This window comes from Botrytis fragariae (genome assembly GCF_013461495.1).
Source record: "Botrytis fragariae strain BVB16 chromosome Unknown tig00000101, whole genome shotgun sequence".
Taxonomy (NCBI): Eukaryota; Fungi; Ascomycota; class Leotiomycetes; order Helotiales; family Sclerotiniaceae; genus Botrytis; species Botrytis fragariae.
In genome coordinates this window covers 117,196-137,157 of record NW_023500996.1, presented here as the reverse complement: position 1 = coordinate 137,157, position 19,962 = coordinate 117,196, and the positions used below count along the sequence as shown (strand labels likewise).

At 43.2% G+C, this 19,962-nt stretch overlaps 6 protein-coding genes across 6 annotated transcripts; 1 reads left to right on the top strand and 5 right to left on the bottom strand.

The window, feature by feature from the left end:
* Window positions 1–167: 167 nt before the first annotated feature.
* On the bottom strand, window positions 168–2,601 carry Bfra_008665 (putative n-acetyltransferase 9 protein; the record flags this gene model as incomplete). The annotated part of the gene is made up of 4 exons (XM_037339023.1): window positions 168–764; window positions 846–908; window positions 1,802–2,157; window positions 2,244–2,601. The coding sequence occupies 4 exons, from the start codon at window positions 2,599–2,601 to the stop codon at window positions 168–170; spliced, it is 1,374 nt and encodes a 457-aa protein (XP_037190589.1).
* A 1,085-nt stretch (window positions 2,602–3,686) lies between these two features.
* Window positions 3,687–8,447, bottom strand: Bfra_008664 (putative abc transporter protein; the record flags this gene model as incomplete). The annotated part of the gene is made up of 4 exons (XM_037339022.1): window positions 3,687–5,244; window positions 5,315–7,180; window positions 7,283–7,926; window positions 7,980–8,447. The coding sequence occupies 4 exons, from the start codon at window positions 8,445–8,447 to the stop codon at window positions 3,687–3,689; spliced, it is 4,536 nt and encodes a 1,511-aa protein (XP_037190588.1).
* A 1,887-nt stretch (window positions 8,448–10,334) lies between these two features.
* Window positions 10,335–11,824, bottom strand: Bfra_008663 (putative alpha-ketoglutarate-dependent taurine dioxygenase protein; the record flags this gene model as incomplete). The annotated part of the gene is made up of 5 exons (XM_037339021.1): window positions 10,335–10,484; window positions 10,583–11,000; window positions 11,077–11,198; window positions 11,273–11,577; window positions 11,650–11,824. 5 exons carry the CDS (start codon window positions 11,822–11,824, stop codon window positions 10,335–10,337), a joined length of 1,170 nt encoding a protein of 389 aa, XP_037190587.1.
* A 1,394-nt stretch (window positions 11,825–13,218) lies between these two features.
* On the top strand, window positions 13,219–14,536 carry Bfra_008662 (uncharacterized protein; the record flags this gene model as incomplete). Its single annotated transcript, XM_037339020.1, has 2 exons — window positions 13,219–13,405; window positions 13,467–14,536. 2 exons carry the CDS (start codon window positions 13,219–13,221, stop codon window positions 14,534–14,536), a joined length of 1,257 nt encoding a protein of 418 aa, XP_037190586.1.
* A 340-nt stretch (window positions 14,537–14,876) lies between these two features.
* On the bottom strand, window positions 14,877–15,896 carry Bfra_008661 (putative scytalidoglutamic peptidase protein; the record flags this gene model as incomplete). Its single annotated transcript, XM_037339019.1, has 1 exon — window positions 14,877–15,896. One exon carries the CDS (start codon window positions 15,894–15,896, stop codon window positions 14,877–14,879), a length of 1,020 nt encoding a protein of 339 aa, XP_037190585.1.
* A 1,516-nt stretch (window positions 15,897–17,412) lies between these two features.
* On the bottom strand, window positions 17,413–18,627 carry Bfra_008660 (putative tyrosine serine protein phosphatase protein; the record flags this gene model as incomplete). Its single annotated transcript, XM_037339018.1, has 6 exons — window positions 17,413–17,769; window positions 17,819–17,954; window positions 18,006–18,188; window positions 18,241–18,316; window positions 18,431–18,471; window positions 18,530–18,627. 6 exons carry the CDS (start codon window positions 18,625–18,627, stop codon window positions 17,413–17,415), a joined length of 891 nt encoding a protein of 296 aa, XP_037190584.1.
* Window positions 18,628–19,962: the final 1,335 nt, after the last annotated feature.

Sequence of the window (19,962 nt, the reverse complement as noted above, 5' to 3'; positions counted from 1 at the left end):
GTTTGATAATCCTTTTGTGACATGTATAGGAAAACAGCTGGCATCTGAAACGAACACTCACATCTGGACCTCCTTTGTGCCCTGATAATTCATCATGTTATCCTGAAAGATATTGCAGTACGTCGAAGGCCCAGAAACATTTAACAACTTTTGAATGTAAAATTACATCAACTATAACCACACTCCCGATACTCCTTCACCCCAAACCTTTCCATCAAGCCCTTCACCCTTTCCTCCCCACACCATCCCTCGAAAACCAATTCTACCTCACCAAAATAGTTTTCCCCCTCCCCAACCCTTACAAACCCCACGCTTTCAAAAAGTCCAATACTCGCTACATTCTTTCCTCCAATCTTAACCCTCAACTGCAGCAACTTCATTTTCCCCTCTTCCCTCCTTCCCTGAATACCCTTCCTATACTCCTCCAAAATGTTCTCCAGATTGCTTCTTAAATATTCAAGGAAAGTAACAACCGCCGATCTTCCCAATCCCTTACCTCTTGCGCTGCGTTCCGCAATCATAATTTCAATTTCTCCTATGCATCCTTCTTCATCCTCGTCTGCTTCCGATATGAACAAATTGACATCCCCTATCATCTTTGCAGGTGCATCTGATACTCCTTTCCTAATCTCTTGCGATGCATTCCTTTCTTCAGGTAAACAAATAATAAATGTCAATTTATCATGATCTGTCCTCCAACTCCTCTGCATATCATATTCTTCCTCGAGACTCAGGGGCTCAGAGGCGGTTGCTTGTTGGATTTCCTAGAATTATATTAGTCCCACTCTGAGTTCTTGAAAAAGTAGTTCATGTGTTGCGTATACATGCAAAACACAAACACATACCTCATCTTTCATCCACTCATGATATGTAATCACGTGTGATTCTTCATATGGTACGAAAAGTATCTTGTTCGTGGAAATGGCTGACATATGTTAGTTTTTTCATGAGAGGATTCAATGTGAACAAGATACAGTACCTGTATGTTCGTTGATCAACATCTTGATCTATGTAATATGTATATGTGTGGATGTATTTTCTTCAGCTACACAAAATGTGGAGACACAAGTACCTCGACAGAAAATTCGGAAACAGGATACGTTCACGTGATTCCCAAGACTGGACGTTATTTTCAGGAGTAAAGTTTCTCGTTCTCAAACCAGCAAAAGTGGGCAACTGATAATGCCAAAGTTGTAAATGTTTTGAGCTAGATTTTTCGCGAGATAAAATAAGCCACATAGGGGCTTGATCGTTGAACTCAGATTTGCCGTGAGAATTCTAGGATCGTCTTTCTGATATCCTATCCAAATGGTTCATTGCATGTCTGACACTTCGCTGCAGATTCGTAAAGAAAGTTCTTGTAAATCTGAATTCTTTAGGATTCATTCTTTTGCCTGTAGCGAACTTGAACATTTTAAGATCACGTGGCACTCAAATCACTTCGATTTTCCCTCTCGAGTTTGGACATTTGGGGCGTCCCGTTTCTTCACTAGATCCGAAGTTACTTTCAATAATGAATCGAAGATATAGCGGGATTCAAAGATATATATAATACGTTTTATTAATTCTTGTGATCCAATGCTCGGGAAGAAGAGAAATCCCCGTTGTTCTTTTAACAATGTATAAACCGAGGATTATCTCAACACCGATCATGACTTTATATGACTGAGAGAGGCTAGCATTCGAATACTGCCGTGCAGTTGAATTAAGTCGTTTGGGTCTAAAATCACATATCATTCCCACCATTTTTCCTTCAAGGGCTCCCGAATCACAACCCCTCAATCAGCCTCAAATGCCTAACCTCAAACCCCTCCACCCAATCCACAATCCCTCTCCACTCTTTAAAGCTCTCCTTCTTACTAAAAGCCATGTGTTTCTCCACACTCTCCCACCCACAAAACATAACCCATTCCTCCTTATCCTCCGCCTCCTTTTCTATCCTCCACCCGCCCTCGATCTCATACTCTTTCGTTTCGTTCTCTAACGCATGTTTTACCTCGTCAAACTTCTCACTAAATCCTTCCCTGTTGTGGGATGATACGTAATGTCTATTACATGATATAATGGGCGCACTGAAGGGAGATTTTTTCTTTGCGTCTTCTTCTCCGATTCCTTCATCTATTCCTGTTCGGAGGGAACTGAGCGCATCGCCTTCCACTGTAGTATCATATAATTAGTAATTATAGCCAGCCTCAAAATGCAGAAATCTACTCCTCAGACCTAACCCCAACCCCAACCCTAACCCCCCAAAAATGAAGACACAAGAGTAGTAAAACAATAAAAGAACCCACACTCACAATGCCACATCCTAATCCCCCTCCCCTCCACCGTCTCTCCAATCCCCACCCCCAGCACCACCTCCCCCCTCAACAAATCAAAAAGTCCCAAATTTTCCACACTAGGCAGGAATCTCTCATGATGTCCCGGACTTTCCCACGTCCCGACAATATATATATACGAAGGATTTTCCACCTGTTGATAGAAATGACAAGGGTATCCCGACGCTCTCTCTAGCACATGTTTGCAAGTGCGGAGTTTGGGGATCAGGCGCGGAGAAAGCGGGGCTGTGAGGGGGAGAAGCGCAAATTCTGTGCACGGCATGACTCCGAGGGGTGGGCAGCGTGGAAGGTGGGAGGTTTGGAGTAGGTTGGCAAGATAGTTGAGGAATTGGAATAAATATAATGAGAGGGGCGATTCAACCGTGACGTTATGGGGATAGTGGATACCCGAGATTAGCGAGAGAGCTTGTGAGTTTATGAAGTGGATATTGATGAAGAATTTTGACAGCGGGTCGGATGAGGCGGAAATGTTATAGGAGTAAGTATAGGAGTATAAAATTGTATAAATCTCAAACTATATGTATGGAAACCGACACAAGAAAAGAAGCAAGAAATCCAAAAACCGGAAACAAAAATCCATCAAGAGGGGACGCCCCGGCTTCATAAACAATTCCCATCAAAAAGATGCTGTATCAACCCACCAATCACAATCAGCGATAATTAGACTGCATCTGATTTGTGTTACATATTCGCGCTCGCCTCGTTTAAAACCCTGTACAGCGACATATCCGGAAATTCCACAACTATCCGAACCGTCCGAACCAGGTTTTGTGAAGGATTAATGGTACGAATCCCAGTCAATTTTTGTACTCCACTTTCTTCCAGACTCGGGCTGCTTTCCGTCTTTGAGGATTCGCAATCTATGTGCTTATATGTGCTTGGTAAAACGTTTCGTTATTGCAACATTGAGCGGAGGAAAGACTTGGTCAGGATCAGGCTTTACCACCTTCACCCAGTCGGAGAATGTAATAAATAAATGGCAACACTTGGAAGAATGAAACCTCTCAAGAGATTGAAATGACCTGGGAGGATGACATGGTTTGAACATTGGATCACAACTATATATGTATATATATATATTATATTCTTGTTCTTAAACATCCTTTGCTTTCTGATTAGATTTATGTATCGTATCGTTCTATACACTTTGCTATAAACCCCGTCCAGCAATGACATTTTGACAGTAGCATTCAAGCTAATTATCAAACCAAAATTTTCAAATGCTCGCTCATCTTATCTTTCCCCAAACGCCCGAAAATGCACATGAAATGCATGTAAACCATATAACATTACCATCTTTCGTCATCATACATACAACATCCACTAATTCGTCAATATATTAATCCCCTACTCAATTTTCGTGATCCCGGTCGGAACTGCCGCCCTTGCAAAATCCTCTTTTCGGATGCCACTTCTATCACACATGGCCCTAAAGATACCTCCTTGCTCCCATAGCCTAACTGGCTCATCTAATTCTGCAATCGTGCCCTTATCCATCACGCAAATGCGATCATATCCGATAATGGTCTTAAGTCTATGAGCAATACACAAAAGCGTCTTGCCCCTAAACCCCTCTTGAATAGTTCTTTGAATCTTCTCGTCCGTTTCCATATCAACAGAACTTGTAGCTTCGTCACAAACAATGATTTGCGAACCACGGACAAGAGCACGCGCAAGTGCCATTAATTGTCTTTGACCTAGCGAATAATTCAGTCCTTCATCTTCGACTACAGAATCGAGATGTATACGCCCTGTGACTTCGTCTTCGAGATTTGAGTCTGAGGCCACAAGGTCGGACTGTCGTAATGCGGACCAAAGTTCCAAATCACTGTGTTGGCTGAAAGGATCTAGGTTACTTCTGATGGTTCCTTTGAATAACGTAGGATCTTGTGGAATAATAGCAAGACGAGATCGGAGGTCGTGAAGTCCAATCTTGCTAATATCTACACCATCAACAGTGATTGAACCACCGGAAATCTCAACAAGTCGGAAGAGAGTAGACATGATACTTGATTTTCCAGCACCCGTACGACCAACCACCCCAATTCGTTCACCACCTTTTACGTGCATTGATAGGCCGGACAATACTAACGGAAGGTTCTCTCTATACCGCATATCGACATTGTTGAAGACGATCTCACCACTCTCGGGCCATGTAGGGCGAACATCTATTGTATGCAATGGTGCCTCTTCCTCCAACGAAGTACCGTAGTAATGGATACGTTCCGTGGCATTCATGCCATTCTCGACTTCCGCTAATTGGCGAACGGTAAATTGAATCATCTGAACGATAGAAAGAATATAAGACAACACCAATCCTGCAGTAGATGGTCCAACGGAAAATCTAGAAGTGATGACTAGGATACCCGTTACAAAAACAAGCAAATTTCCGATAATGTCCAAACGAGTAGACAACCATCGCTGGTTCGAGAACGTAAGAAAATAGGCAGAGTCCATCTCGTCAATGGCCTTTCTCAAATCAGTAATGAATCGATCTTGTAGTCCATATGCTCGGATAGTAGCTGTTCCTGAAAGTCCTTCACTAAATTTGGCAAACACACTTGATCGAAAGACTGATTCGAATCGCTTCATTTCTCGTGCCGATGCACGATAATATCCCGCTGCAAATATGAAGAGAAGTGCAAGAGGCGCCAAAGCGATAGCAAAATAATGGAAGTAAGCAATGATCAAGGCAAAGACCGAGATAATCATAGCCATAGTTAGAAAGAACATGCGTATGGCATCAGTGAGATTGTTGTCCATAACGTCAACATCTCTTGAGAAACGATTAGTAATACGACCCAGAGGAGTGGTGTCAAAGAAGGACATGGGCGCTCGGAGTGCCTTTGTAATGGCTTTGCTGAGCATCACCTTACTTGCGATTGTTCCAAGAATAGTGAGGGATCTGAGTTGAAGTGGTTAGCGGAATTGATACTCTGTTTCACAAGGAAGAGAACTATATATAAGAAACTTACAAAGCAAAGAAGAACAGCAGCAGAGCCTGACTAGCACCAAGCGCAGCATACACTCCAATATACACAGCAGTGGAGTATCCGAATTTATCGCTTGTCCACCACGATAACCATAAGCTAGTGGCTATATTTGCACCTTGCGAGAGGAGGAGGAGCAATAAAATAATCGGTGCGTTCAAAAGACTACCAGAAGCCCGGATATAATCGGCGTATACTGTCCATGAAACACTCTTGACGGATCTCTCCTCGGCTTGCATCAAAGCAGGCGCTTTATGCTTCTTTTTCTCGGTCTTCTTCTCCACTACGATACCTTCTTCCTCAGCCTCTGGCTCCTGTGATTCTTCAACTGCAGTTGTCTCCATAAGCTGTTGAAAACCAACATGGTTGTTCATGAGATTGCTAAACGTGTCAATCGCTTGAATTTTACCCTCTTCCATCCATATGATCCTATCGCAGCGATTCAGTACCCATAATTGATGAGTAGCTAAAATTCTAGCTTTGTCCTTCAATAAGCCCATAATTGCATTGTCAAAAATATGACGACCAACGTGTGCATCGACAGCGCTCAACGGGTCATCCATCAAAATCAAGTCAGCATTAAAATAGATGGCTCGTGCAATATTCATTCGTTGTTTCTGACCTCCTGATACAGTGATACCTCTCTCGCCGATTTCGGTCTGATCACCGTTCGGGAGCATGTCCAGATCGGGTCTCAAGGCACAAGAATCGATGACTTTGTTGTACCACAATTTGTTCATATCCTTTCCGAATAGTATGTTGTCTCTGACGGTCGCATTCTGTATCCATGCATATTGCGGGCAAAAGGCTCGATCAGCTCCCATAGTCATTTCTCCTCTTGTTTTTCGCATGTCACCTGCGAGAGCAGCAAGCAGAGAGCTTTTACCGCTTCCAACTCCACCTATTACAGCCACAAGCTCATTCCTGCCAATTGTGAAATTCATATTCTGTAAGCTGAATGGTTCTTCATCTCCATTGACAGTGCTTGCATCATCGAGAGGAGTGCCGTCGTTGCTTGGAATATCCTTGTTGATTGGAGAGGAACAAGATTTATCAGCGGCTTTTTCATCCTTGGATGCTTGTTTCTTGGCATCTTTTTCAGATTTAACCTCAGCTTTCGTCTGCTTCTTTCCAGGAGGCCCTGACTTTTCCGAATCTTGAGTAGCTGTTCGTTCCCAAGTAAAGTCGGCGCCTTTTAAGACTATTGCTCCTTCTAGTTCGTTATCTGGCTTAGCATCATCTTCTTGCTCTTCACTGAGTAAGAATTCTTGGATACGATAGATTGATGACCAAGCATCGATAACCTGGCCGATAACCATAGGTAGAAGATTCAACGGCAACCGCAATGAATTGAATAGAGCAAGCGACGAGAATACACGTGCTGGGCTCAACCCGTGATCCGTCAAACTGTAGGTGATAAAAGCTATCATCGACGCAAAAATGGGCATAGTCATGGAGACAGCGTTTATGGCATTTCTGATCGCCAGTAAGACCTGGATGGAACGAATCTCCTTATTTCTGATTGCAGCAAGTCTGTCAAGGAATGCTGTCTCCCAGCCAAAGTACTTTACAAATCGCACTGCCTGGAGAATTTCTTGTGTGAGACTTACTCTTTGATCAGTAATTTTGTTGATGGCCTTTCTTCTCGCAAACAGTCTCTTAACAGCCTTAGTTAATAAGGGAAGTCCAACGACTAGCAGTCCGAACCCTGCAAGGGCGCTGTAGGTCAAATTGATGAGGAGTAGTATGAGAGTTATAATGCAAGATATGGGTGCTGTCCAGATTAAGTGAAACATGCCGCTGGCTTGATCTACACGATACGTATCTGTACTCATAAGATTGACAATTTTACTAAAATTTCAAACATGTAAGTATAAAGGTAAAGGGTAAAGGGAACACGAAGTGAATGTATTCGTGTTATCCTCGATAGGTCGAGTAAAGATTCAAACTTACCCATTTGCCCATCCAGTGCCATCACCTGCTACACCACGTCCAGCATCTGGTACTCCACCTTTGGGACCGGCTGGTTTAGAATTTTTCTTGCCTTTCTTGCCTTTAGCTTGTTCAACTAGATCTTGAGCTTTTTGGGCATCCTTCTCGTCTTCTTGGCTTTTGATTGAACGACCGCCAGCCTTAGCTCGTCCGGAGATCTTCATTGCTTTTTCGAAAATGGCTGAAATAAGGACGGCTCTCGATTGCCCTCCAACCATCATTCCGCGGTATATAAAATGATTGGTGCCTAGGGATTGTAACATCTGCATTATAGTGATACCAAACACAAGTCCTAGTCCTTTTCCAATATTAGGCGCTGGAGATCCTTCCTGTGCTGCTATGTATGCGTCCGAAGCAAAAGTGATCAAGTATCGTAATGTGAATGGCGATATAACTTGGAGGATGTTGGATGTAAATTGGCAAGCTCCTCCTACCCAAAACTCAAACTTAAATGTTTCGTGCATTGCCCATAGCAGAGGGTGTTTTTCTCCATTCGCCACTCTTCTCTTGAAAGATGCTTGTAACTTGTCCGATAAAAGGTCTACACTTCGACTGGGGTTCACCGTCCATATATCGTTATGCTCGAGTTGCCGTCGATATCCAGCCTAGAGAACATCAGCATCACAGGCGCTCAAGTAAGTTCAGAATGGGAACTCACATCCATTATAGGTGCCATCCATTGAAAGTACAGTAAAGAGAAGAATGAAGCTGTGTATTCTTTGGACGGTGTCCGACTTTCTGGAACGGGAGGAGGGGCACTCCACCTCAATGGATTGTACCAGGTCTTCTTGACAATAGCATCATCTACATGCGATTCTGCCCTCGTTAAAGCACTGTTAGATGTGGCATAGCTTTGAACCTGTTTCATTTCTGGTCTTTTTTCATGGTCAATTTCGCCTTCCGATGAATGGCTATCCACATTGTTTGGACTCGAGATTTCCATATATTCCTTCTCACGACTCCCGGCATCGAGTGAATTTTGATGAGTTGATAGTTCCCCATGTTTCTCCAGGTACTCTCTATCAGATCCATCCTCATCTCGTGGTTCGGCATGATTGATATCTTCCAATGCGGCTGCAGGGTCCGAAGGGGCGAATTCTTTCTCGTGACCAGGCGGATCTGCCATGTTGAAGCTTCTTGGTAACAGATGCGTCAAGAAGATATATTGTGTGAGAGATCACAAATCGCAAAACAAAATGTTATCGAGGGGAAACCGTGCATCTTATCAATTATTCGGTCGCCGCCTCCGAATGCGATCAGAGGTTAGCATCTTTCCAATTGGATCTAGACAAGGATATGATAGATAATCTGTGAATTTAACATGGGCAAAAGATGCATGGGAGTACCAGTAGCATGTTTCTTTTTTCCTCCCAGAGTATTAGCGTAATAGATCCATCTATCTATATGCCGATTACCAATACACACACAGCATTTCAAAGAAGGAACCGAAGGAACCTACTCCGGGACCGTAGGTAGGGAAATGAAGGTATGAGTGGAGGTGAGTGAACCAATCGGTGTTTATGAATCCCGAGATAATACCCGAGTTTGTAGATGTAAATGTAAGCAATTAGTCATTGACATGATATAACGTACATGTGAAGGAGGGCCCCGAATGCTCAAGCGGGACGGTCGAAAAACCGAACACAATCTTTCTCTTCCGTAGATCAGTCAATGGAGGATCATTCTTGTATTCTGTCTGTCTATCTGTGTCGCCGAAAGGTATACGAAACAGGTGATAGGAAGGGCTCCACACAAAAGAAGCATTCGTCCAGCTCCATCAAGATCCACCCGCCGTTGAACCTTAGAAAAAGCTAATCCGATGCCGTTCCACTGTTACCTACGGGATTCATTTAATTGAGTTTATTTCGTGGAATGTTTTATTGAACCTTCCATTCCCTTCAAAGTCCAAACTCGTTCGATCTTGATCAATCATCAAATACGAAGTACCGTGCAGTTCGTGAACGGGAGCAAACACGCCGGTCCAAATCTCACCTATGCCGCATCGGTGATCTTCAACATAAGCATTTCTCTAGCATTTCCTCTGTGGAAACTCTAACCTAAAGTGGCTGAATGCATCCGCTCTGTTTGATATACACGTCTGCTTACTCGACGCCTCTTCAAACCGGACAACTGACAAGACCGTCTCTTCCCCAGATTATCAATGTCGGGCATCGGGACCTCAAACTTCCATCCCAAGTGCCTAGATCAGCCAAGCATCTTCAATGCATCAAATACTTGACCCATCGATTTCCTTCATTATGTTGTATGACCGGTTGATTCCCTTCATCTGACACTTTAAGATACACAATTTCGTCTTGTCCGTGTGAAACAAAAGAAGAAAAGAAGACAAACACAATATACGGCACCACGTGATACATACGGCCCGGAGCTTCATTCTCTCCTTCATCGCCTTCCTAACTCGGAGATCTAGAGATTAACCATTCAAGAATGTATGAATTAATAATCCTCTTTCACACAAGAAGCGGTGAATGTCATTGATTCGGATGGATTTAAGATATCTCCTTAGAACGCCCCGCTTGTACATCTTCGTCTCTTCACCGTCCAATCAACAAAGAGCTTGTTTGCTTTTCATACCAGATTGTACGTGTCAGATGTTTGATATATCGGGAAAGTAGTTCATGGTCTCAAATATTCCTTTATGACAGATGTTGATGGCACCACGCCGTTCAAAATGATCACTGCAGGGCTCTTGTTTGTTACATCTAGCGAGCGGGCGCTGTATTCGTACCGAAAAGAGTACGAAGTAACCATCACGTCTCTGCAAGTGGAGTCCAATCATGTTTTGAGTAGGGTTGTCCCGGCATCCAATTCAACATTGCACGAGATAAGCTTTGCGAGATTCATCTTATCTAATGTGTTTGTTTATTGATCAATTTAGCTACCTGGTAATTTATTCAACGATCATTTACCTACAACTCTAAGCCGATGACCTAAAAGATCGTTCAAAACACTTCCCACTTTCAATCAATCTAATAAACATCAACGTTTCAATCTAATCATCATTCAGACCCAAAGCCTCCCTTCTAGACTTTGCTCCCTCTTCATAGTAAGGTTTTTCTGCCAAACTAGTAACTCTCGTCCCATGTCTCTCTTCTGTTCCCTCATAGTCCCAGCTCGCGTTATGAATCGTACTTCTGTTATCCTGTTCATCATCATTAGCATCTATTCGCTTATTTCTTCTTCATTTCCAATATTGATTTCAGTTGGAATGAGACTAATAAGTCCTCTGAAAGAACTTACCCAAATAGCACTCGTCCCGGCGGTCCATCTGAATCTGACTTGGATATCCACATTCTTTTCAAAAACATCGTACAGATATCCCAAAATCAAATCACTCTCCGCCTTGTCCAATCCGACAATCGATTTTGTCATTGCCCTATTCACCCACAATGTTTTCCATCCTGTCACTGGATGTACACGCACAATAGGATGCACTCGTTCAATATGTTTTGGTCCAGCAGTTGGATCATCTCGATCGAGGTACGTATGCGCCGAAACATATATGGCCTGTCTCCCATCAATGATTTTGCGGAATTCGGGAGAAAGTTTACTGTAAGCTGCATATCCCGATGCCCAAAGTGTGTCGCCTCCAACTTCTGGCACGGTATCGTTGTGCAAGTGGGTTAATCCTGCGGGATGAAGCTCGTGCACCAAATCTCTTTATTATTTGCATGTCAGTGATGTGTCCTTACAATAGCCTTGAGTGAGTCAAGAGAAGACTGAAGGAAACTTACGTATGCCATCGACTCGCGCCTCCTGGATTTCTGAAATCGGTTTTTCTTGAAGTTTCGCTGGCTTGCAAGGCTGGCCACATCACCGACACACCAGGAAGTCCTGGTACATGGGGAACTTGTGGCTATACATCAAATCATCAGCTCACATCCTATCTCCATTTTCACCGTCATAATCCAGAACATAATGCAAACATACATGAACCTCAACTTCACCCCACCAAGTCCCCAAATCCCTTTGTACTTTTGGACTCAGTCCTTCCTGACCCCTCAAGAAGACCACACTCCTCTCTGCAACCAACAATGCCAATTCATCTTTCTGTTCATCTGTTAACTCATCGAGACGAATGCCACTTATTTCCGTTCCGATATTCTTAGTCAAATCAATTATCTTTCCGTTATTCTTGTGGATAGTATCGAACAAATTTTTCTTTGATTTATCGGCTCGAGATCCGGCATCGTGGTGTTCTCGTGGTGTGTTGCGGATGGCGAGGACGTCTTGGACTATTGTGGAAGGGAAGATTAGTTGGGTTCGTTATTCTACATAGTGGGTGAAGATAAAGAATGGATACATACGATATAAAGGACGCCCTGGACGAGTAGGATATCCGTCTGAGAGATCGATTCCAGCCTTTTCTAATCTTGCCCGTGCGTTTGAGGGAAGAGGTAAGGTGGCTTTGGAAGGGGAAGCAAGATCTTTGATCGCGGTTGAGGGGTGAATGGCAAGATCTTGGGTTGCTGATGGAGCCATGATTTGTGCTGCCTAGTACTTTATTGTAGTATGCCGAATTTTAGAAGGAGAAGATATATTAATTTATATACTAATCACAAGAATTTCTGATACACATAAGGGACACCCAAATTATATATGCATAGCGGATTCCCCAATCTTCAACCCGGTACGATATAAATACATCTAACATCATCAATACCTAGATATTGTATCATCAACTCTTATCATTCACTCCGTTGTTTCAAAGTGATTATCAAAATCACATCATATATCCCAGGGCCATCTCACCAATCTCCATCGGATATTGTCTACCCCTCATGCAGCACGCGATTTACCCCGCATGTTTGTCTATATGCATCGTGTTTCGAAGACTTTTTATAGGTTGTGAGGTTTGTTTATCGTGGGAGTTGTGGAGTTGTCGTATGTATGATTGGAAATGCAAGTGTGAGGGATGCAATGGAAATGCGATTATTAGAAATCGGATTGGGGGAGTTGAGATGGATGAGATGGGCTGGGATTACTTCGGGGATAGTTCTGGTACTTGCATCGACGCTTTCCTTCCAACACATAATCAAAAGAATCTCAACTTTTGCAGAGATGGTTTGTTGATATTGAGTTGAGTATGGACTATGTGTGAAATTCAACGATATTGTTACGTCCATCAGGGCTGAAATCTATTGGCATTCAAAAGAAAAATCCAGATTCTGTGTTGGTTTAATGGTTAGAAAAAAGGGCCTTTCGAGGACGTCTGATTTCCTCATTGTCATGCGTTTGTTGGGTTGTGTTATTCCAAGTGGACCTTCTGACTATTCTTATATTCCACGCATCTGCTATGCTGCCATGCGAGGGATCTAATAAACCACACTCCGAAATCAAACATACCTAGCTCTGGGTGAAGGGCACTGTTCAGTGAACAAATTCAAGCTTTATCATTGGAAAGATCTTGTGTGCAAACAAGTTGGTGATCTAGAAAGATACTGTTAGATATCCTTTAAGTTTTTTTGTTCAGAATCTAGTAAGAGGTTTGATGTTGACGAGCGAATACTCTTTAAGCTTGTATTCTAGTGTACGCTTTGATTTCCATTGTTCGTAATGCATTTACTGTCAGTGCAAGAGCTATGATTATAGTCTAGATAGAGAAAGTGTGACATTTGAAGCAGAATGGCAACCATGATACATCAAATATTCAACCCGGAAGGCGCAGAGGATTTCACTCCTTACCACTTCTATACCTCTAGATTTTGCACTTCCCTCACCCCAAAACACAGTGTTTTTTCAACAGATTTTTGGCCATACTCTTATTCGAAAATATCTTAGATTCTCCAAACTAGTTTGAGAGAGTCGGAAACAGCATTCTTACATTCATAACATCTGAAAACATTTGAATTCAAGCCACCTTCCTAACTTTTGATATGGCTGACAACATTCGACCTTTCGTACAACAAGCACTACCTCTCACTCCAATCGTCATGTCTCAAACACGTCGTCAAATGGTGCCAGATAAAGATATTCGCTTTCCCAAGGTTCTAGCAGCTTTGCAAAAATGGAAAACGGATTATGAAGACGAAGGAGAGACCTGTCCTATTTGTTTCGAGAGCTGTGCGGGATTCCCATCTTTACGTACATACGTCTACACAATCATGCTGACGAGTTTCTGCAGTCAAAGAAGTCAAAGTTGATGCAGATAGGAATGATCCTTGTTCCGATCCCTTGGAATTTAATGGCGGGCATGAAGGTTCCATAGTCGTCACGCCTTGCAATCATAAATTTGGGTATCTCTGTTTGGGAAGTTGGCTTGTTCAGAAGGATAATTGTCCTATGTGCCGTAATATTATCCTCCCTCTTGATCCGCCACAGTCGGCCCATCGTGCTCAACATAGACAGCGCTCTTACTCCACCGAGTCGCAGAGTACCCCAGCAGATAGGCAATTTATGGCACCTACTCCTATAGCTCGATCAATATCTCTTAACAGTATCGTAATCACTACTCCATTTGAACTACAAAGATGGAATGCTAGATTCGGTCATTTGAACAATCACTTGGACGAAGCTGAAAACGTAGCCGCCGGGGAAATCACTTCGGCTATTGTTCGTTTGCCTCCTGTTAGAGCTAGTACTACTACTCATGGTCACCCAACCACACCTACTTCTACTGCAGTTGAGCCGGATTTTATACGCCGCACTTATGATGCCAACATCATCAATTACGACTTGACACATCCACCCAGAAATAATCGAACTTCTCACCTAAATCGACCATCAATTGATCCTTCATGGCGTAACTGGGATTACACTAGTCGTTACAGTTTAAGAGAGGCTAGGAGACCGAGAAGAATCACCAACTCCGTAGCTGCAGCGGTAGGAGTGTCCGCAGGAATAGGAACTGTGATTGGAATGCCAAGAGCAGAAAGAAGAGCGCCAACGGGCAGAGATAATAACACTTCAAGTAGAACTGAGTCGGATAATGATTTTTCGATCGTTAGAGCAATGGGTCACGCGATGGGCTTGGGAACGGTAGTTGGAATGCCAAGAGCAGAGTGGAGAAGTACCATGAGACCACTGTCACCATTGGGTGATTTGAGGAGACTACGGTTGTCAAGAAGTGGATCGGCAAATGATAGTAGTACCGAGACTCTACTCACTGCAAGGAGCAGAGAAACGAGTGTGGATGAGGATTTGCAAAGATTGCCGGGGTTGGCTAGTAGCATGTGGGCTCGCACTTGGGGATGAGTTTGGAATGTCTTGTGTTATATTGACTCAATAAGCGGGCTTGGAATTGTAGATGTTGAGGATACTTTGTTTGCAGCATGTAAAAGTAGGATGATTGGAATCTTTAGCGAGCGTCACCCTAGGTTGTATCCATAAATCAAAGTTCTAGATTAGACTCGATAATAAAGCGTTTATATATATATATATATATGTATATATACAAAGAATAAATGATTTTGTGAGTTACAACCAATAATTGCCCCAGGCATTTTTGGTATTCAATTTTCCGTATCAGAATCAATCTCATATCCAAACCGTAAGATTGTTCAAATATCTCACACCCACCTCTTCATCCACATGCTTAAACATAAGCCACAACAACGCTGTCCTCGGTAACCGACGAACTCGTCAAGATCTCATTCGAAGTCGTCTCAATATCCATGATATTCGCACCGGTGGGACCCACCTGTTTTCCCTCCTTAGTAGCCGCATACGCATTACTAAACGTTACATTTCCATAGTTTGCCAATCCGATGGTCGAGCCATCGATGCTCAAATCCTCCATAATCCACTCCGCAGCCTGACCACACAATTGATCCGTCGACGTCACGGTCTTCGTCTCCGATTTCCCGGTCGATTTATTTTCCATCGTGACGGTTCCCTCTGTGAAGGACGAGTAGGTGAGATTCACGGCGATGGTGTCACCGGCGGTGACGCTGAACGAAAATCCGAGAGTGTCCGCGGGATACCACTCGTACCAGGCGTCGTAGGAAAGTTTTCCGGAACTATCGATCGAGGCGTCGACGCCGGCTTGCCAGAGTCCCGCACACTCGCTGCTCTGCTCGTACCCGTCGATGCCGACCCAGGAGGAGACGGTCCAGATTTCGGCGGAGGTTTCGCCGCGTGTGGGTTTTGTGGGAATGGGCACCACGAATTCCGTGTACACTCCGGTGTAGATTGTGGAGCCGCCGTCGTCGAGAACGGCGCCGGCCCAGGAGATGTTGTATTCGTCGTCGGCGTGCGCGGTGGCTGCGGGGGCGGAGGCGGATGTTGTGGAGGAACTGGCAATGTTGATGACGGCAGATGAGGCGATGGAAGTAGCGGCGCTAGATGCAATAGGTGTTGCAACGATTGAAGCGGCTACAGCACTAGAAGATTGTCTGGAGCCGGCAGCACCGTAGCTACCGGTGGGTCGTGCCCGACCACCTTGTTGACCTCCAAATCCTCCTGGGTAGCCAGCGCTGGGTTGGGCAAATCCTCCTGCTTTTTGACTTTTTTGGAGGGTGTTGCCGCGGTGACCGCGTGCTTGATTGGGACGGGAGGGAGCGGCGAGGGAGGAAGCGATGAGGCCGCTGAGGGCAATTGTAGTTGTGAATTTCATTTTGTTGGAAAGGAGTAAATTGTGTATGAATATCAAGAAGTTGATCAAAAGTTCTGATAGATAGATGTGCAGAAGAGAGAGAGATCGTGTGTTGATGTGAAAGCGAGCAAAAATGAACAAATGAATGAATGTAAAGACGAACTGTACTCAAAACGAATGAATGCAAACCTGTGCAAATACTTCCAAAACTATTCGGACAAGAAGATGGGGAGAACTAAAGCTCTTATATAGATGCTTCCACAAACAATTGATCCATCACAACACGACATCAACCCGGTGAATGATTTCCACAGCCCTGTTGACCCCAAATAAACGACGATCCCATCATTCCCGACATTCTCCTCCCCAGTAGCATGTCCACCAATGATTCGCATAGCTACATTGACACCGAGGAAAGAATCCTGGAATCCTTTTCCTGGGGTAAGGTAATGCTTATTTCACATAAATTGTTTCTATGTTTCAGGATCCTGAAGGGGATATTATGGGGCCGGCACTACGTATGGGTTTATGCTATTTCTCCACTCTCGGGCAGAGGAAGGAAAGGCTTGATTTGTTTTTCATATGGCGTGCTGCTAGGGAGGTACGGGTAGGTAGGGGTGATGATGATGGTGCCGAGGAATTAGGAGATTTACGACGAGTGATATGGTGTGAAAGGATTAAGGGAGGAATCTGCTGAATATAGATTGTTTTGCAATTGGTGTTGATGGTTATTTTTTGGATGCTTGGACCTGGGTTCTATGATGGGGAATGTATCTAATCTCAAGATTTCCATAAAGAAAGAATACTTGCTATTTTCTACAACACAATCAATATCATTAGTACGACATCAGTACCAATATAAAAAGGTAGAAAATCGAATCATATCACCTGATCCAATTCATTCGGATGAACATCGCCAGAACGGAAACGCCGAATCCCATTAAAGTAAGGTTTACTCACCCAGTAAAGGACTAATGAGTCTGGGTTCTAGATCACATCATGTCCATCAACAAACACGCGAGTGACATGCTCGTAGAGAAAATTCATTCTGATTTGATTAACAATTTGAACACGAGCGTTTCGAATTAGATAATGATAATGAGCTTTATTATATTGATTGCTGTAGATGTGATTACAAGTATCGACCAGTCCATATTCCATGTACGGAGATTTCGGATGTTTTTTAACAGTCTCATTTGGATTTTGCATATCGAAATTTCTATTCTGGGTTGATGTACAAAGTACTTTAATTGATCTGCTCGGTAAGTATATCAAGCACTATGAGACCCATTTTGCAATTTTGTATTCTGGAGCACAATCTTCTGGACCAGACTTAGAAGTCTATGATTTATATTTTGCACGTTGCGAATGCTTCGGAACATTCTTTAACGTTCAATCTTTACACAGCCCGTACGAAATGAAAATCGTAAATGTGTTTTCTGCCTTCGGGATTAGTAGCATTACCTTTAGTGCACACTCACCCTCTTTAACATCCTCTATAGGTCTAATCCAAAAGTCTAGCTTTCTCTATTCGCATCTATGCCTTTAGTTCTTTTGCGAGAGCCGTTCGTTCATCCTCCGCGAAGCCAATCGTCGTCAAATAATTCCCAACACCACCATAAGTGTCCTCCAGATACTCATAGATCTTCTTGATGAAATCCACAGGACATCCAGCAAAATCATCACTCAGGCCAATCTCATGGATTTCCTTCAATCGACTCTCTCTTTCAGGAAGTAATTTCTCTTCACTCATGAGATAATCATGTGATATGGCCTCTATGGGTATCTCGAGGATGAATAGGATCAAGGCGATGGTAAGTCCAGTACGATCTTTTCCTTGGGTACAATGGACAAGAGTTGGATAATTTTCCGGGGAGCAGTATGTCCTGAGAACCTGGGATGTGTTAGATGTGTTGTTTCATAAAAGGCTGATAATGGTTTACTGAAGCAAGTTCCGGACCACAATGATGTATCGTGTCGTATCCCAATCCTATAAGCCCTCTGGGTTGCAAGACTTGTCGCCCTAGAATCCCGATGGCCTCCAAACGGTATCCCAAACCCATCAGACCGATCAATTTTCTACATGTCTTGGTCAGCTCCCAATATCGAACAAGACAAGTTAAGACTTACATGATACTATAAGGTGATAATTGCCATACTAAACTTCTCTCAAACCCTTTTCCATTTACGTTGATCTCAAGATACTTGATTCCTGGTATCTTCATCGATTCATTTAGTGCACTGTTTGATTCTATGAGAGCAGGGTCTCTCATATCTGCTACCCGCTTCTTTGCTTGCTTATCATGTTCTGTTCTGCGATACTTATGGTTAGATGGGATAGATAGTTGATAGCTGGATGTCTTACACTGTTCGCAGGTCCAATATGGTTTTGATGCCATAATGATCTTTGATACGCTGCCTGTCTGCCATCGTAGCATCATCTACCAGGTAAACTCGTTAACATAATTCGTTTTGCCCAAAGTCCACCACTCTGGATGGGCCAATGTCCTGGATATGGCATGAATGGCCCCACAGCCTGGCGAACATGTACACACCTGGCCTTGCAGAGCGATATATTCGTCCTTCTTTGATAAGTCTTGGGGATAACAATCAGCCTTAATCAATTGATGGTCTTTATGGGGGTAGGTACATACTTGCGCCCCAAGAAATCGTTGATGGTTTTCCCAACATCACGGAAATTCAAAATATTATTAAACTGCCCATCATACATATTTTTTGCTTGTGAGTCCATTGTCAACTTTGGTGGACCGATAAAGTGTTGAGCACCACGTGGGATACTACAGTGTTATGGTTGACGGTAAGGTCTGGATGATGACTTCGCAGAGGAAGGAAGATATCGTGTTTGGTATTGTAATATTGTAATATTGTAATATTGAGTAGATCGTTACTTCCAATACTTCTGGATGAAAACAGAGAAAAGGTGTAGATTGTGGAATAGAGACAATGCAAAAGGTTCGATTTCGTTGGAGAAGGTTCTTCAATTCACAGGAGAGGTTTTGGAATGTATGATTGATGTAGTCGTGTTGAAAGATGTGAAATGAGTACAATCACCACGGCATTGATGAGGTTATTATTTCAAGCGACAACGATATCATAAAACAAGGAAACGACGTGAAAGGTTATGTGCGTCGGTGTGGTCGGTACTAGTACTTGCACTTTAAATCCCTGCTGGAGATCATGAAAGAGATCCTCAATAAAAAAGAGGGAAAAACAAACATTCTGCATCATCTCTGGGGAAATACGATAAATCAAGAGCCATAACCCCAGTTGTACATCAATATAATACATACACATATACGCATCTCTACCGACTTTCCTTGATGGATTCCTCTATAGTTCATGATGCTTTGATTATCCAAAGTCTTTTCTTATCGGAGCAGCGACGGCAAGCTCAACCTTATCCTTCACCAAGATTGCGATGAACAGTCTGGGCATTCGAATTGATTATGCCGACCTATCGACCTATCGGCATTCACTCACTCTGAATTTTGGTGTGGCTGGACGCAAAACTACGTCATGTTCGTTCAATAATTCCCTCTTCTTGAGATTCGAGAAGAGCTTGATTTCTTGCTTGCTTGCTTGCTTGCTTGCTTGCTTTGATCGATGATTAAGAGAACTCAGCTACCACTGATATCTGAATCCTGAAATGGAACAATTATAAACGATGATGAAAAAACTAGACGATACAAAGTTAGATACGATATCATAGTACACGGAATAAAGCGATCAGAGCAATACCGGTATTGTGCCAGAAATTCTACCTGCCGGTATACTAAAGTGTCCAAGTTTACCGCGTGTGTCTCTAGCAAGCTCTTCCTAGCTATCGTTGTCCAACTTCACGTCAAGAAACGACAGAAACGACAGAAACGACAGTTCCAAGATATACATCCGTCAACACTAATTAATTCCGTTTCGATTCGTTTCATCCATTATTCAACCTTCTCAGAGGCTTTGTTTGAGCTTAATGTCATAGCAGGAAGCCAGTATCGTTTCTGTCAGCTTGCATTCCTGAGAACAAATCATACCTACCAGGAGAACAAAGAAGGAGGGAAACTATTGTGTAATC